Here is a 19,801-nt window from a genome sequence, read left to right on the forward strand (position 1 = left end):
CGCAGGAAAACAGGACCTCGGTGTATAGGGGTTGTACCTTCCTACCACCTTAGTAATCAAAATCCTCAAGCCGACCAGCTATATAGTGTCTCATTCGTTCTCCCACATAATCACAAAGCTACAAATGATTAGACAACCCAGAACACAACACTCCCGACTCTCTCAGGAATCACAGCAGCAAGACATGCCCTTTTGCTCACTCACTCGTACTTGTCCAGAACAAGAATTGACAGAGTCACTGTAATAGTTCAAAATGTTTATTTTAACTATTGTGCTCTATAATGCAGTATACGAGCCACTACCAGCAGCGAAATGCATAAACTCAGAACAATTAGCATTGTTACAATTCCATAGAATATAAAGGGGGTTGTCATCATATACAGACAGTGGAAAAAGAACTATAAGGCCTAACCACCCTCCATTGGTAAGGTGAATTTTATACTATATAAAGGAAGATCTCTGGGCTTTGTCAGCAGACCCCATACCTTAGTGCCTAGATGGAAGATTTACATCAGAGAAACAGCATAGTTCTTCTCCCTGGAAAGGTCTCTCTCCAAGTGTGTGTTTGAACAACATGCATTCCTGTAATATCAAAGCACGAGTTTCCAGCAGTACAGCTGTGTTTAGTATGTTTTGTCTGGGTGCTAGGGACTGACCAGAGCAGAATAATAAGGGCATTGTTTATTGACCTTGCACATCGTGTTCAGACTAAACTTCAGGAACAGGCAGAGAATGCAGAAAGCAGACAGTTCTCATCTGAAAGGCACAAACAGAGTCTAGCAAAATAAAATCATGTAGTAACGTGTGCACAAGCAGCATCATGGCAGCAGAGCTCAGGCTAACTTAGCAATGTTGAAATGACCCTAATGACCATATAACAGTGGTGGCCATGTGTTTTTTTAATCATAGTCACACAGCAGGATTTTTTCCCTGTTTGTAGTACTGCATGAGTGGCCTACTGACCACACCATTCCAAAGTTCTGCCTAAGACATGTGGCACAGATGCTCAATTTATTCCGAATACCTGGATTAGACATGCATGTAGTATCGGTATGCAGTAGTATGTACCAGTGAAGTTTTTACATTGTATGATTGTTAGGCAGTCGAATCCATCTTGAATTGGCACTGCAAGAATGCTGTACAAAATGGAGGTTTGAAATAGCCTTTTGGAATAGTATTGTGCATTACTAGCATTCCGATGCTTTTGTGTTGCAACTAATAGTTTAGTATGAGAGGACAGAGACAGGGCTTCATCTAGATGTGCGGAAGTGCCTATTTTATATGCCTTGTTTTTTGCTCCTTCCTGGAGCACTCTGAAGATGTTAGATGGCGGGTGTGGGGAGTCTGAAGCAAGAGGTATTCTCTTGAGTGCTTGGTTAGCCTTTGTCACTGTCTGCCCCTTTGTTCTTCAGAAGTGTTGCTCCCAAAATGCTGAGAGGTGTCAGGTGTAAAGTTTTTCTCCGTGAAATCGTGTGGTCAGTTTCTGCCATCATCTGGAGACAAAGAGTGTATCTCCTGTGGAAGAAACCGATTACACAAAATGAAAGGGCTACCTCAAAACAGTTCTAGAACAGTGCATATGGAATACATAAACTACGTTTGAGAAAGGAGTATATGGGTATATGAGAAGGGCTACAACTGCTAATCAGGAGTTTTCACTGACCAGTAGAGGTGACAGCCACAGTATGTTGGGATCACATCTGAGATCTAGGGCTGATGTCCTTGACAGCCATCCTACCGGAGATGAGAACAACACTCTGGGGTCACAACTTGAATTTGTCTCCACCATCCTTCCAATGGAGCATTGTCAATTAAAACAATTAAAACTAATCCATGTGCCCAGTTGTAGGTTGAATAAGTGGCTTCTAATCTGCGTAATACAAAAAATATATATATATATATATATATATATATATATATATATATATTCACTGAAAAAACCAAAGGTTTCAGGGGCGTTATAGTTAGGAATTGGCATTTAAAAAACCTTAGAAATTCACTAAAAAAACCATAGGTTTCAGGGGCGTTATAGTTAGCTAGACATTTCCCTTGTACAAAACCCTAGAAATTCCCCTGTTATAGCTAGTTCAGCTAACTATAACTCGTGCCCCCGCAATGCACTGCTGATGACGTCACATATTACATCACTCATGACATGGTCAGTGACATCACTGATGACATCACTGATGACATCTCAAATGACATCACTGATGACATCACTGATGACGTCATCCATGTGATACATTAGTGCATCTTCTCACACCCTAATATAACCTTTGATACACCGACTCAAAATTTCAGACGGCCATTTTGAAAACCATAGATACTCCAATAACTACATACCCACTCATTGACTCTTAGGTCTACATACACCTCCACTCACTCACCTGTACAGTCACTCATACTTACAGTCACTCAGTACAGGACAATCATATGCATTTATACACCTATATAGACACTCACACCCTGCCAATCATCCATTGAGGTACAGACACACCTAGTCAGTCATGCAAATAATTAATTACAGTCCAATTTACTCACCTATACAGTTAAACACACTCAAGTTCACTTACTCATAAAAATACTAACAAATTCTGACGCTCTTTTACAATTACTGATACAAGCACACACTCATCCATACAGCCACTCCCAAAATCACACACTCTCACATATAAATAGTTATATACTCTTACACACATATACACTGTGTTTCACATATGTAGTTACTGACCCATGTACAACTGAGATATACATTCAATCACTAACACACCCTTACATACAGTCACCCAACCATACAGTCCATCACAGATGCACTCTTAGAACCATGCACCCACTGAATCACCCACTCACACATCTATGCACAGAGTCACACACACCCTACCCACACAAACACTCAGGAACCCATACAGACACTCATATAGCTATTCACAAAACCATGCAGCCACTTATACACCAACACACAGACACATACAGACATTCACACAGTTTAGTCACTAGTCTGCAGTAAGATACATTTAATGACTCACTTATAGAGTCAGTTACGCACCTAGAAAATCACCCATTCACACATTTATACACCCACTCATTCTTCCATAGGCCTTTCACTATAAATATTTAAAATATATTTAAACTTTTCAGAAAAACACACATTCACTGGATGATGTCATCAGTGATGTCATCAGTGATGTCATCAGTGATGTCAATGGAGATGTCATGAGTGATGTCACTGAACATGTCATGAGTGATGTAATATGTGATGTCATCAGCAGTGCATTGCGGGGGCGCGAGTTATAGTTAGCTGAACTAACTATAACAGGGGAATTTCTAGGGTTTTTTACAAGGGAAATGTCCAGCTAACTATAACGCCCCTGAAACCTATGGTTTTTTCAGTGAAAAAATGCATATATATATATATATATATATGTGATCAAGACTGGGGTGACCTAGTCGAAACGCGTCATGCTGTGGACTTTGTAATAAAGCACGTATAATTCCTTGATACGCTGTGGTCTGTACCTGTTTTTGCGAGAGAAGATTGCATCAGGACTGTGTTTTCTTCATATATATATATATATTCACTGAAAAAACCATAGGTTTCACACACGTTATAGTTAGGAATTAGCATTTAAAAAACCTTAGAAATTTAGTGAAAAAACCATAGGTTTCACACATGTTATAGTTAGCTGGACATTTTACTCGTAAAAAACCAATGAAATTGCCCCGTTATAGTTAGTTCAGCTAACTATAACTCGCGCGCCCGCAATGCACTGCTGATGACGTCACATATTACATCACTCATGACATGGTCAGTGACATCACTCATGACATCACTGATGACATCTCAAATGACATCACTGATGACCTCACTGATGACATCATCCAGTGAATGTGTGTTTTTCTGAAAATTAAATATGTTTTATATATGTATATCTCAAGGTTGATGGAAGAATAAATGGGTATATTACTGTCTAAATGGATGATTTGTTTTTGAAAAATTGATTGTGTAACTGACTGATTAAGTGTATCATAGTGAATACATGGCTTAGTGAGTAATGTTTAAATATGTAAATATCTGTATCAGTCTCTCACTTTGTGTATAAGTGGCTGCATGGGTTGGTGAGTAGCTACATGGGTGTCTATATAGGTTATTAGTTGTTTTTTTGAGTATCAGTCTGAGTGTCTGCATGGTTCGGTGGGGGGTATTACGTAGTGCATCGGTGCATGAATGAGTGACTCACTGTTTGTATGTGTTGAACAGAGCATGTGTGCAGGACTGCATGGGTGGATGAGTGTGTGTATGGGTGTGTTAGTGAGTGAATGACTGTCTCAATAGTGTCTTTATGAGTGACTACATATGTTTTAAACTAGTATATGTGACTATTGGTGTATATATGTGAGTATATGTGAGAGTGAGAGATTGAAAGAGTTCCTGTATGAATAAGTATGTGTTTCTATAAGTGATTGTTTAAAAGACTAAGTATGTGTAAGTTTCCGTAGAAGTAAGTGTGGTGGTGTGTGTATAACTGTATATGCAAGTAAATGTATGTTTGATTCTTTATTAGCATGAGTGACTATGTGTGTGAGTAACTCTATGGATGAGTGGCATTGTGTAACAGGATGTATAGATGTATGAGTACATATGATGAGTGAGTACATGTATGAGTGACTGTATAGGACTGTTGGTGAATGAGTGGATGTGTATGTGGATCTTAGAATTACTGAAGAGGTTGTTGTAACTGGTATTGGTATGTCCATTGTTTTGAAATTTTTAGTCTCTATTTTTGAATGTGTGTATCAAAGCTTATATTAAGGTGAGAGGAGGTCTGCCACTCTATCACAAGGATGATGTCATCAGTGAGGTCATCAGTGATGTCATTTGAGATGTCATCAGTGATGTCATGAGTGATGTCACTGACCATGTCATGAGTGATGTAATATGTGACGTCATCAGCAGTGCATTGCGGGCGCGCGAGTTATAGTTAGCTGAACTAACTATAACGGGGCAATTTCATTGGTTTTTTACGAGTAAAATGTCCAGCTAACTATAACATGTGTGAAACCTATGGTTTTTTCACTAAATTTCTAAGGTTTTTTAAATGCTAATTCCTAACTATAACGTGTGTGAAACCTATGGTTTTTTCAGTGAATTTCTAAGGTTTTTTAAATGCTAATTCCTAACTATAACGTGTGTGAAACCCATGGTTTTTTCAGTGAATTTGCAAGGTTTTTTAAATGCTAATTCCTAACTATAACGTGTGTGAAACCCATGGTTTTTTCAGTGAATTTGCAAGGTTTTTTAAATGCTTTTTTTTTTTTATATTCTTCATTTTTTTCAAACATATTTTTATTTTAATTTTCTTATCTTTTATAAAGACTATGCTTTAATTTTTAAAATCCTTAAATATTTTTTTTATATATATTTTTTAAAATAAACATGTAAAATTTATTTCCAGATTTTTTTTTTTTTTTTTTTTTTTTTTTATAGTACGCGTACCGTAAGCTCACGGTAAGCGTACGGTTTACGCAACGTCCGTAATCTATCTACGCTGCTTGCGTATAGTTACGCACTTTGCGTAGCCGCGCGTACTGCGCGTGGGACGCGTGCGCGCTTACGCAACACGCGCACGTTACGCGGAAGTGCCGGGAAATGACTGTTATGCGCATGTGCGCAAGCGCGTGTCTTTTTTACGCGCACGCGTACTTTTTGCCGTAAGCGCACCGTAAGCGTACCGTAAGCGTACGGTAGGTCATGTGATCTTGAAACACAACTTTTGATTGGTTGAAACTACTTTCAGTTCTAGAACTCTCCTACACCACACCCATTCCCCTCATTTCTGCTTGTGATCCCTTAGGAGAAGGAGCTGGTTTGTCTTTGGGATACGATGGCAGAACAGCAGAGCCCTTCTGAGAGTGAGGCTAGCACCAGCAGCACTGTCTTGAGGCAGAGAGCGAGGAAAGTAAAGCCTTCTTATGTTTGGGATTTTTTTACTTTTCCAGAAGGCCAGCAAAAGGTGAATGCACCCTTAGTTACTTGCATTCTGTGTAAGCGTGTACTTTCTAGAGGTAATCCTGACAGGAAGTATTCCTTTGGGAATCACACCATGATGAGGCACCTCAAAGAAGTACACAGAAGGACACATGGTCATCTTTTTGGAGGTAACTCTTCAGAAAGACGAGCCAGTACATCCACAGCAGCTCAGCCTGGACCATCATCTGCAGGGCAGACTCCTTCTTCTGCAGGTCAGGTGAGCCCTTCATCTGTGGGGGGAGAATCTCCTTTTGCTGGCCCTCTGGAAATTAACCCTCGGTTTGCGAGGGTTGAAGTACGGTGCGCCACTTGTCACGATCTAATTACTTATAGGGAGACCAGTGTTTCCCTGGTGAACAGTAAAATAGATCAGCACACTTGTCGTACCGTCTAATATTCCCAATCTTTCTTTCCTCTGTCCCTGCATGAACACAACGGTTCTTTTAAGAGCCAACCTTATCTTTCATCTTTTTTTTTCTTTTTTTTTAAAAACTTTTTTTTTTTTTTTTTACCGTACGCGTACGGTAAGCGTACCTTTTTTTTTATTTTTTAAAAAAAACACTAAAAATCATTTTTCACATTACAAGGTCCTTGAAAGACTACAATTATTACTATTGACTTACCATACTCACTGAAAAAAATATTTATTCATTTGTTTTTTTAAAAAATAGTTTTTAAAATGGTTGTAGTTTACGAAAATTTTCTATATCGATCTGAAAAAAAAGAAAAAAGTATTAATATTTTTAAAACATTTTATAATACAGTACACATATTTACATTTTTTTCCAAAAAATATTTTTGCCTTATTTTTGCTGTTTTCAGAATATATTGCATTTCACTATAAATTGTGAAAGCAATTGCATTCATCATTTTACAGCGGGCAAAAAAAAATAACAATCTCAAAGATTGTATTAAAAAAGCCCAGAATCTCTTCTCACTTAAACTTATCATTACAGAAATGCATATTATTCTTAAAAAATGTCATCTAAAAACAATACTTTTTTCTTTAAAATACCGTCTGATATTTTTGTTTCAGAAGTACATTCACAATAATATATCTCAAATAACTCCAAAATACATCTGATTTTATTTCCTTTAGGCCAAATAGTATTTTTTATTCTTTCCCTGGAATAAATTTCCAAGGGAAAACCATTAAAATTCTAAAGTTTAATCTGTCCAGATCTCACCGATTCTCTGTAACATTTTGGTTCACGAAAATTTTTCGAATAATTTATTTAGTCCACAATAGAATTGCTTACTTTTCCACATGGCCAAATAGTAATTTTTGAAATCATTTTTGAAAAAATTTCCAGTGGCAGTCCAATAACATTCCAAAATTTAAAATGTGCAGAAGTTACCGATAATCTCTAAATTATTGGTTTTTCAAAATTGCATTAAAAATTTAAAAAGTCCACATTACAATTGGTTATCTTTCCTTTAGGCCAAATGATAATTTTAAAAATCTTTTTTCTACAAAATTGCAATGGTAATCCTGTAAAATGGTAAAATTATTTTGTCCAGATCTTGCCAAGTCTCTCTAAAATTTAGGTTTCAGGAAGATTAGATAGGAATTTGCTAAATCAAAAGGCAAACGTTGTTTGAAAATCAATTGGGAATCATTACACAGTGTCCATCCTTTTTCACATTTTAGATAAACTGTGTAATGTCCAGAAGTAACAGTAGGTCCATCATGGAAAATTATTGCAACAGTTACAAAAGTTTTTCCTGAAATTGATAATTGCTGTCCTGTAAACTTCTTTATTAAAGTATCCAATTTTGATCCATCAGCTCTACATCGTTGCATCATTAAAATTACATACTGTCCGTATTCCCTTAAAATTAATGTTGATAACATGTCAGAATTACACTCACCACATTTCATGCTATGATTAGCATCTTTAACTAAGTTTGCAAAAGTGACTGTTTTACTCTCTGGCAATGTCAAATAAATAAACCTTTCATTATCAACAATAGAACCACTTATATTATAACAATTATCACAACTATGTTCCCATTTATAAGAGAGACCAAAAAAAATGTCAATGGGAACTCCTTCTTCTTCCACTACCTGAAGAAAATACATCAAAAATTCGTGAGCATCTTGCTGTTCATTTTGAGAAAACTGTGTTCGTCCTGAACATACATCTAAAAGTTTTCTAATATCAGTAGCACTTTCTATTTGAGTTTTATCTTTACTCAGCTTTTGAAAAAGGAGACTGAGCTCTGAACAGAATCTTTTTCCCTGATTTATTATTATCTGCTCTTGCAAACTTTCCAGATAAAAAGCAACATTCAGCACTACATTTGCGTAGCAGTTGACACCAGAGCTATTTTCAAAATGACATCCTACAACCTGTTCTTCATTTTCCTTATTCTTTTTGCTTGCAATTACATCACTCCTCTTTTTTTTCCTCTTCTCTACATCTTCATTACAGATATTCTCATTTCTCCTTTTACGAGAAACTACACGTTTCTCCAACACAGGATACTGACCTAAATGAGGAGCATAGCTTCTTCTTAATCTATTATACTCCTTTACACAGTTTGTATCAGCACTAACTTTTGAGTCATCGAAGTCTATCATGAATAAACCTGATAATGTTTTGACTCGTGACAAAGCAACATATGCCATACCTTCTTTGAACACACTAGATCCAATGTTCACAAATGCACAATCTACAGTCAATCCTTGAGACTTGTGAATAGTTACAGCATATGCTAGAGAAAACGGAAACTGCTTCCTACGTACATATAAGTCTTTCACAAGCATGAAACGAACTGAACAACGACAAATGTCTTTAACTTCCTCTATCTGATCAAATTTTATTTTTAACCATTCAATTCCATCTTTTTTCTGATAATTAATAAAACCCACAACTCTTCCCATCGCTCCATTTACTAAGCCTTTTTCAACATCCAAATTTCTCCTTAAAAACACTCTACAGTTCATGCAAACATATAGATTTTTTTCTAATCCTGCTGTTTTGGAGATGTTCTTCTCTAGTGAGTCCAATTTATTTTTCAGTTTGCCTGTTACTGTGACAGTAATTCTTCCATCCTCAATTTTGTCCACTGCTTCCAATTTCCTGATCTCTTCCTTTTCCAATTTCAAAAGCTCCTCATTGAATATTGAGCATTCACGTAGAGTTGGCATTAAGCAGATGACACTTTTGTTTTCTGCAATGTTCTTGTATATCTTCTCTGCAACTATTTCTTCCTTTGGAAATAAATTATGTAGCAGCCGAGTCTGTAATGCTTTTTTGCCAGCTTCTGTGAGTAGTCCAATCCTGATATCTTTCAGAATACTTCCATATTCTTCATCGTTTGCTTGCCTCATATTAGTTGTAAGTTCCTTGTACTCAAAGAAGGACCAAATATTTGTATTACCGATGCTTCCCAATGACTTCTTCGTGTCTTCATGTGTCACAGTATTAAACACTGGTTGTCCTTTAACCGGAGTAAGTTGCAAAAGATCCCCAAAAACTATGACGTGTTTTCCACCAAATAACACGTCATAGTCTGTCTTCAAAATTTGCTGCATTCTTAAATGCACAAAGGCAAGCATTAAGTTTGATACCATGCTCACCTCATCAATAATGAGAACTTGCATCTTCTTCAATACTCTTGAAACTTCCAAGCATGCTTCTCCAGTTAGCTTGTTGAATTGTATTTTGTTCTCATGCTCCACTGGTAACATTAGCAAACGATGTAAGGTGATTCCTTTTATGTTATATGCTGCTAACCCAGTTGGAGCAGTAACCACACAAGACAAAGTAGAATCTGTTTTTTGCTTTAGGTAGCTTCTGATGACTTTAATTAGGAAACTTTTTCCAGTGCCAGCTTGTCCGCTTACATACATCCTGATTGGATGAAATGATGTGCATGAGCACTCTTTTTTTTCATGTAGAAATCCGTGATCAATTTTGTTTTTGATCTCTTCATAAATTTGTTGCTGCTCTTGATTCAGTTGTCTTTCCAAATTTTCTAAGTCTATAAATTCTTCTTGAGCTTGATTCATAGCCGTTTCCACTTCATTCATGGCTATTGATGCTTCATTTTCAACGATTGGTTGTCCTAGGGGATCTTGACTGTATGTTCCTGAACTTTGGCTGTCCTGAGAACTGTCTCTAGCAATTTCTGCTGCAATTGTAGTTTCCTGTTCAATTTCTTCATTTAACATTTGCAGATAAGTTGAGAATGTACTGCATTGTATGCTGTCTTTGCAAGCATTAAAAGAATCTTCATAGCTCTGGAATTCTCCCAGTAGTTCATCCTCTGAACGCCATGGTTTAAACAACTGTAAAAGAGCCAAGTAGTAAAATTCTTTCTTGTCGGTAGTGTCGCAACTCAGCTTCCGGTGATTTATCAAACTTCCTTTGGTTTGCTTCACCAAACATCCTTCTTCACCAACGACTTTATATTTTCCATTATTGATGTCTTCTGCAGCTTTCCGTGAATAAATGTAGTTCTGCAGCACTTCATAGAGACACATGTTCTCCAGATGATGACTTCTCTTGGGATAATATGTGTCCAACATGTTTGTTTTCAATATATCTGTACTTTCAGGTTCGAACTGTGCCAAATATTCAATTTCTCCAACAGATTTCAGTACCCGATTTCTCATTGCTGCAAGGCCTAAACTTGCCCAAATTATTCTTCTTGACTTCGAGTAGAGACTTGCAGAAGATAATCTATCTGAACATTCGTAGGATCCAATTTCTCGATGCGATAACATCTTCAAACTGAAACTGTACAGCTTCTTACTGACAGTCTTCTCGTGAGAAATCTCTTCCCACATTTCCTTCAATTCTGTTTTTTCTGATTTCGTAATGTAAGACGTTACATATCGAGCAACAGCAATGGAATTGTCAGCAACATACTGTATATCCATGTTAGCGTTCCACATGGATAAAATGACTGGGTTGTAGTCATTTATATTTTTTGATTCTTCTTTTCTTTTAAGGTTGTAGGTATTCTTAGGTGATTTTCTTGTGATAGTATGTCTCACAGCTGACATAAAACTGTTGACTCTTCCATTTGTAAGAACAGGTCTAGGAAATCCAAATCGACATTTAGTGTAGTATTTTTCTTTGCTCTTGTATTTCCGTCGACAGTATTTTCCACACCGATGACTTTGGAAACGTAGAACTTGCTCCTTTAACTTGTACTCTTCTGTGCTTTTAGGTATAGCACATGTTGCATATTCTTCAATGTAAGATAACACTGCTTCATCAGTATCTGTTCCAAACTTTGGGGCATCCTTGATCCACAGCAGCATATGAATATGAGGAGCACCTCTTGCCTGGTACTCTTTTCTCCAAAAGAAATCCACTACTTCTCCAAGGGGTGGATTTTTTTTATTGCAGATGAAGGACATCATAGCCTCAAATCTATGATTGAAATATCTGCAAACATTAACCGGATCCAATGAGCACAGTTCTCCTGCTGTCTTGTATTCGATGTTTTCAATGTTTGAATTGGCCTCTCGTAGAAAATCCAGTAAATCATCCCAAGCGTACTCGGCGCAGCTTAGGGTAAGGAACCATGTTGGTGTTCCTAAATTGCGTAACATGCATTTTAGTTCACCATGGCGTCGGTACCAATATTCATTTGTCCCACGCTGACAAGCCATCAGATTGATCAGTTGTGTTTCCAAATGATCATCTCGGTGCTGCACTTTCTCCATAAAATCCTTAGCAGACACATTTTGTAAATGTACTCCACTTTTTAAAATGTGATTTACTGCATAAGACAGTGCAGACAAGTCGCTTTCAAATAAAAGATGGAACAAATAAGGGATACTTTGTCGAAATCTGGGATCTTCAGCATATAGTCTTGTAGTCCGATACTCAGAAGCTGGAATCTGTTCCGGACGTTCATCGTATCGTCCTCCTTTTCCTTTAGGAAACAGCTGAGGAAAACATCGAGCTTCCAAGCTCTCCTCCCATACACTCACGGGATTTCCTTTTGCTTTCTTCATCTGAAAGAGATCAATATTGTCTCCCATAACTTCTTTCGAATGGAGAGGATGTATGCTAAAATGTTCATAAATTTCTTCTTCCTTTGACTTGTCCACTTTTTCAATTTGTCCACTTGGTGTTTCTGTATCTCCTTGTAAATCTTCTTCTTCTTCTTCTTCTACTATATAAATTGATTCATACCATTTGTTATTTTTTTTCAAATACAAATTTGCTCTTTGTACTTTCCGCACATCTACCAGCTCCTGCCAAATCTTCTTATTCTTTGTAGGTACACCATTAACCAGAATAATTAATGGTTCAGTTTCCAAAGTATCCGCATCAATAGTTTCCATATTTTTTTTCAAATCCAAGGGCAAATACACCACTCTACCTTTTAAACCTCTCAGTAAATCTGAAGGAGGTAATTTACCAGTTTTGGGCTCCATACGTACTATGGTCTGGAACGGATGAACACATTGAATGAGTATAGACTCATATGTATTTAATTCAGAAAGTTCAGCAGGAATAGCATCCAATTCTAAATTATTATGTACAGCTCTGGTCGGCATTCTATTTTCCTCTAACTTGTTGTAGCAGTATTTACAAATACGCTGATCTTCACCCAATTCAAAACAATTTTCAAGAAATATATATGTTGCAAAATCCATCCACTTATAATTATCTTCATTTTCACTCTTTCTGTAGAGATCAACATTCCTAGTTTGTTTTCTATAATGAGTTCTGCGGCAACAAATACAAGTAACATTTGGTCTTTCATTAGAGACTATTGCAAATTTTGTTATGTGATCATTAAATGTCTTACTTACACAAGGTTCTACATTCTCTTCCACTTCTGCCTCATTTACTGTGTCCTTCTCTGCACTGTTTTGTTCAGGACCAAAGTAACAAAACTGAATTTCATCAACAACCTTCTCTACATCTGATACCGTTCCTCGGAACAGAGCCCTATTCAATTCATTTAACTTTATTGCTGGACTTTTGGCAAAATACAACCGTCTCACAAACTTTCTCATTTCAGTATGATGAACAGCCAGCATCCTAAAATGATGGAAAACACTATTGCACACTTTTCTAGATAGACAAGCAAGAGAATGACCCTGCAAACCAGTATTCTCTCTCACTCTGCATGGATCCAGACTTTGAAGCACCTTAATCTTTTGTTTTACACTTTTTTTACTATATTCTCTTAGAAACTCTCGAAATCTGTCAATAGATTCCTGACGCACAGTGCAAATACTACTACAATTCCAAGTGTACACTGGGGCTTTAGGACGTCTCCCCATTGCCTCATCTGCCATCACTTGTACCTCATCTCTTGGAACCATTATCTCCTTCTCCATTATGCAACCATTTTTTACTTCGTATGAACGACCTCTGGTGTCAACTGCATGCAGCAAACTATTACTTTGAAAATAGCTCTCTTCATTAAAAAAAGGTTCACTACTTGAGCTATGCATCCACTTTCCTAAAAACACTTTACAAAAATTTGTTCTGTTCACTACTCTTTTGCTTTTGCTTTGTGATTTCAGTACATTAACCATTTTATCTAATGTACGCATCCTATTCAAAATTAATATGAATAGTTTCCTTTTTAATTCTAATGCCTTTGCTGCAATGGCTTCAATTTCTTTTTTTCTCTTATAATATTTAGCCTTTTGCTTATATTTCTTTATATCCTTTATCAAATTGGACATAACTCTTCTCTGAAACATTTTTCTACGTATCTCTTTAAATGCTGTTTTTCTGTTTATGTTAAACTTTTCAATTGCAGAAGGTATATTTGCATTAACTAAATCCTCAATTTTTTGCTGTTCTGTAGGTTTTGTTACATTTTTCCGAGAACAGACATTTTGTACATTTTTGTTTGTTTTCAATATTTTGTTTAGGAATTGTCTTTTTTGCTTACCAGAAGATTTTTTCTTTTTCCCAACATCAGCATCTTCTACTAACTTTGGTCCTCCAGTTGTCCTCAAATATAGTTTTTTTTTTAGCGTTTTTTGAACTCGAGATGTTGTAGGCATCTTAAATTTTGTTCACTGTTCTTCAGCAATACCTGCAAAAAAACTAAAAAAAAAATTCTTTATTGTATTTAAATATATTACTACATTTCTTTTCACAATAGTCACAAAACGAAATTTCTTTGCCAATTTGAATGCACACAAACTCCTCTTTTTTTTTGGGCAAGTGAAAATCTGTATAACAAACTGTCACATTATGAAACCAAGCTGTTTTTTTTTCAGACCACCACCGTGTGTATTCTCTGTGACTGCCTACACTCCAGCAGGGGCAACCAGCCTTAGTGATGCTGAATGTATTTGCATTACAGACTTAAACCTGAAAACCCCACTCGCTTCTAATTACTGTGCATGACTATACATGGCAAGCACATGGGTGTGTGCTAAACCTCTGCTTCTTCCCCCAAAAATTCGCTCCTCTTTTCCATCTACTGCAACTGTGAAATCACCAGAGCAAGACGCAATACATTTCTGCCTATAATTCTTCTATGCACACAGAGTCATGTTTTCACATTAGTGCCAAAACGAAATTTCTTTGCCAATTTGAAAGCACACTTACTGCTCTTTTTTTTTCGGGGGCAAGTGTATATCTCTTTTTTCAATTTGAAATCACTTTTACAGACTGACACATTCTGAAACCTTTTTTTTAAATTTATTTAAATGCACATGTCCAAGCAGTTTTTTTTTCAGACCACCACCGTGTGTATTCTCTGTGACTGCCTACACTCCAGCAGGGGCAACCAGCCTTAGTGATGCTGAATGTATTTGCATTACAGACTTAAACCTGAAAACCCCACTCGCTTCTAATTACTGTGCATGACTATACATGGCAAGCACATGGGTGTGTGCTAAACCTCTGCTTCTTCCCCCAAAAATTCGCTCCTCTTTTCCATCTACTGCAACTGTGAAATCACCAGAGCAAGACGCAATACATTTCTGCCTATAATTCTTCTATGCACACAGAGTCATGTTTTCACATTAGTGCCAAAACGAAATTTCTTTGCCAATTTGAAAGCACACTTACTGCTCTTTTTTTTTCGGGCCAAGTGAAAATCTCTTTTTACACTTTGAAATCACTTTTACAGACTGACACATTCTGAAACCTTTTTTTTTAAATTTATTTAAATGCACATGTCCAAGCTGTTTTTTTTTCAGACCACCACCGTGTGTATTCTCTGTGACTGCCTACACTCCAGCAGGGGCAACCAGCCTTAGTGATGCTGAATGTTTTTGCATTACAGACTTAAACCTGAAAACCCCACTCGCTTCTAATTACTGTGCATGACTATACATGGCAAGCACATGGGTGTGTGCTAAACCTCTGCTTCTTCCCCCAAAAATTCGCTCCTCTTTTCCATCTACTGCAACTGTGAAATCACCAGAGCAAGACGCAATACATTTCTGCCTATAATTCTTCTATGCACACAGAGTCATGTTTTCACATTAGTGCCAAAACGAAATTTCTTTGCCAATTTGAAAGCACACTTACTGCTCTTTTTTTTTCGGGCCAAGTGAAAATCTCTTTTTACACTTTGAAATCACTTTTACAGACTGACACATTCTGAAACCTTTTTTTTAAAATTTATTTAAATGCACATGTCCAAGCTGTTTTTTTTTCAGACCACCACCGTGTGTATTCTCTGTGACTGCCTACACTCCAGCAGGGGCAACCAGCCTTAGTGATGCTGAATGTATTTGCATTACAGACTTAAACCTGAAAACCCCACTCGCTTCTAATTACTGTGCATGACTATACATGGCAAGCACATGGGTGTGTGCTAAACCTCTGCTTCTTCCCCCAAAAATTCGCTCCTCTTTTCCATCTACTGCAACTGTGAAATCACCAGAGCAAGACGCAATACATTTCTGCCTATAATTCTTCTATGCACACAGAGTCATGTTTTCACATTAGTGCCAAAACGAAATTTCTTTGCCAATTTGAAAGCACACTTACTGCTCTTTTTTTTTCGGGCCAAGTGAAAATCTCTTTTTACACTTTGAAATCACTTTTACAGACTGACACATTCTGAAACCTTTTTTTTTAAATTTATTTAAATGCACATGTCCAAGCTGTTTTTTTTTCAGACCACCACCGTGTGTATTCTCTGTGACTGCCTACACTCCAGCAGGGGCAACCAGCCTTAGTGATGCTGAATGTATTTGCATTACAGACTTAAACCTGAAAACCCCACTCGCTTCTAATTACTGTGCATGACTATACATGGCAAGCACATGGGTGTGTGCTAAACCTCTGCTTCTTCCCCCAAAAATTCGCTCCTCTTTTCCATCTACTGCAACTGTGAAATCACCAGAGCAAGACGCAATACATTTCTGCCTATAATTCTTCTATGCACACAGAGTCATGTTTTCACATTAGTGCCAAAACGAAATTTCTTTGCCAATTTGAAAGCACACTTACTGCTCTTTTTTTTTCGGGGCCAAGTGAAAATCTCTTTTTACACTTTGAAATCACTTTTACAGACTGACACATTCTGAAACCTTTTTTTTTAAATTTATTTAAATGCACATGTCCAAGCTGTTTTTTTTTCAGACCACCACCGTGTGTATTCTCTGTGACTGCCTACACTCCAGCAGGGGCAACCAGCCTTAGTGATGCTGAATGTTTTTGCATTACAGACTTAAACCTGAAAACCCCACTCGCTTCTAATTACTGTGCATGACTATACATGGCAAGCACATGGGTGTGTGCTAAACCTCTGCTTCTTCCCCCAAAAATTCGCTCCTCTTTTCCATCTACTGCAACTGTGAAATCACCAGAGCAAGACGCAATACATTTCTGCCTATAATTCTTCTATGCACACAGAGTCATGTTTTCACATTAGTGCCAAAACGAAATTTCTTTGCCAATTTGAAAGCACACTTACTGCTCTTTTTTTTTCGGGCCAAGTGAAAATCTCTTTTTACACTTTGAAATCACTTTTACAGACTGACACATTCTGAAACCTTTTTTTTTAAATTTATTTAAATGCACATGTCCAAGCTGTTTTTTTTTCAGACCACCACCGTGTGTATTCTCTGTGACTGCCTACACTCCAGCAGGGGCAACCAGCCTTAGTGATGCTGAATGTTTTTGCATTACAGACTTAAACCTGAAAACCCCACTCGCTTCTAATTACTGTGCATGACTATACATGGCAAGCACATGGGTGTGTGCTAAACCTCTGCTTCTTCCCCCAAAAATTCGCTCCTCTTTTCCATCTACTGCAACTGTGAAATCACCAGAGCAAGACGCAATACATTTCTGCCTATAATTCTTCTATGCACACACAGTCATGTTTTCACATTAGTGCCAAAACGAAATTTCTTTGCCAATTTGAAAGCACACTTACTGCTCTTTTTTTTTCGGGCCAAGTGAAAATCTCTTTTTACACTTTGAAATCACTTTTACAGACTGACACATTCTGAAACCTTTTTTTTTAAATTTATTTAAATGCACATGTCCAAGCTGTTTTTTTTTCAGACCACCACCGTGTGTATTCTCTGTGACTGCCTACACTCCAGCAGGGGCAACCAGCCTTAGTGATGCTGAATGTTTTTGCATTACAGACTTAAACCTGAAAACCCCACTCGCTTCTAATTACTGTGCATGACTATACATGGCAAGCACATGGGTGTGTGCTAAACCTCTGCTTCATCCCCCAAAAATTCGCTCCTCTTTTCCATCTACTGCAACTGTGAAATCCCCAGAGCAAGACGCAATACATTTCTGCCTATAATTCTTCTATGCACACAGAGTCATGTTTTCACATTAGTGCCAAAACGAAATTTCTTTGCCAATTTGAAAGCACACTTACTGCTCTTTTTTTTTCGGGGGCAAGTGTATATCTCTTTTTTCAATTTGAAATCACTTTTACAGACTGACACATTCTGAAACCTTTTTTTTAAATTTATTTAAATGCACATGTCCAAGCAGTTTTTTTTTCAGACCACCACCGTGTGTATTCTCTGTGACTGCCTACACTCCAGCAGGGGCAACCAGCCTTAGTGATGCTGAATGTATTTGCATTACAGACTTAAACCTGAAAACCCCACTCGCTTCTAATTACTGTGCATGACTATACATGGCAAGCACATGGGTGTGTGCTAAACCTCTGCTTCTTCCCCCAAAAATTCGCTCCTCTTTTCCATCTACTGCAACTGTGAAATCACCAGAGCAAGACGCAATACATTTCTGCCTATAATTCTTCTATGCACACACAGTCATGTTTTCACATTAGTGCCAAAACGAAATTTCTTTGCCAATTTGAAAGCACACTTACTGCTCTTTTTTTTTCGGGCCAAGTGAAAATCTCTTTTACAGACTGACACATTATGAATCCACCATGTGTAACTACAACAAAAACAATTCCCATTTCTATTATTCATTTCTTAAGTTACCACATACATCCCCTCTCAAACTGTAAACTCACCTTTAGAATTAGTTAGTTGTGAAAGAAATGTGTCACTCAAACAGCAGATTATCAGAGCCAGGATCTCTGTTCTGTACACCTCTCTCCTCTCAGCAGAACCAGATAATGGCAAACTTTCCCTCTATTTTTCCACACATATACATGTAAGTTTCAAATCTCAGTGCTTCCCCCTTTTTTTCAAATGTAATGACACATTTCTATTGGTTGAAAACCAACCCTTTTCCAAAAGTACCCTGCCCCCAACTTGACTTCTGCCTAGTACCCTTCCCCCAACTTGACTTCTGCCTGCTACCATAGCAACAGCTCATGGAACACTGCTGTGTGCAGTTAGGTCAGAAGTTCGACACACAATGTTTCAATTCCACAGAGCAAGAGTGCTTGACTTTTCAAACCTAACTGCAAATCCATAGTACTGTTCTTTGGTTACACATTTTTTTGTACCAATACAAAACATGCTTCTATTAATTTTCACATACAGCCTAGTTTTTTTTCTAGAATGGTATGAAACAGCCAATCAGTTCTTTTTGTTTTGTAAAAAATATGTATGCCTCCATTTCCAAACTGTCTTTCTTTTCATATTGCCATTCTACTGAAAGACACCTCCTGAGTGCATCCAGTTCTCCTTTGAAGATGTTCACAGTGTGGATTGTAGGGCACAGCTATGTCTTCTGGAGTGAAAAGTTTGCAGAGAAAACAGATATGGTGAGAGACCTTGCTTTGCCAAATGTAGACATTAAATGGATTGGTCAGAGAGGGTTAAAGTGGCACCAATTGATGCCATTGGTGAAATCCTTCATGCAAATCCAACACCCTGACCTCATAATAGTGCACTGTGGTGGCAATGACCTAGGCACTTTGACTGGGGTAGGTCTGGAAATGCTTATGAAGGACACCTTTGCACAACTGTTTACACTTTTCCCTAAAACTGCCTTTGTGTTTTCCAACATATGCCAAAGGCAAAAATGGAACTGGTCCAATCATTTCTGTCCACAGATTGACAAAGCAAGAAAGCACGTCAACAAATCTGTTTCTGCTTTCCTCCGTGACTATGGTATGGGTGCCATTTACCACAACAACTTGCGTTACGACATGCAAGACATTTATAGAGGAGATGGTGTGCACTTCAATGATGAAGGGAACAGAGTCTTCCTCTTGAACCTTAGACTCTGCATCGGTACTTACTTGTAGGTACCACTAAAAAAATGACTCCATAAACACAACAGCTCTTTTTAGAGCTCCCTAATTTCTAAACTCTTAAATCTGATTTTCATTTATTTATTTATTTTTTTTTTACCGTACGCTTACCGTGAGCTTACCGTACGCGTACCCCGTGATTTTTTTTAAAAT

The 19,801-nt window shown here is 37.4% G+C and overlaps 2 protein-coding genes across 3 annotated transcripts in view; one reads left to right on the plus strand and one right to left on the minus strand.

The window, feature by feature from the left end:
• LOC146797512 (contactin-3-like) overlaps window positions 1–19,801 on the plus strand; it is an 869,316-nt gene that overhangs the window by 494,145 nt on the left and 355,370 nt on the right. The gene's annotated exons all lie outside the window — the stretch shown is intronic.
• On the minus strand, window positions 6,586–18,564 carry LOC146797514 (uncharacterized). Its single transcript, XM_085624526.1, has 2 exons — window positions 18,455–18,564; window positions 6,586–14,073 (listed from the first exon to the last, which is right to left on the minus strand). The coding sequence occupies exon 2, from the start codon at window positions 14,028–14,030 to the stop codon at window positions 7,566–7,568; it is 6,465 nt and encodes a 2,154-aa protein (XP_085480652.1). The 5' UTR covers window positions 14,031–14,073; window positions 18,455–18,564; the 3' UTR covers window positions 6,586–7,565.

Source organism: Triturus cristatus, chromosome 9 (assembly GCF_964204655.1).
Source record: "Triturus cristatus chromosome 9, aTriCri1.1, whole genome shotgun sequence".
Classification (NCBI taxonomy): domain Eukaryota; kingdom Metazoa; phylum Chordata; class Amphibia; order Caudata; family Salamandridae; genus Triturus; species Triturus cristatus.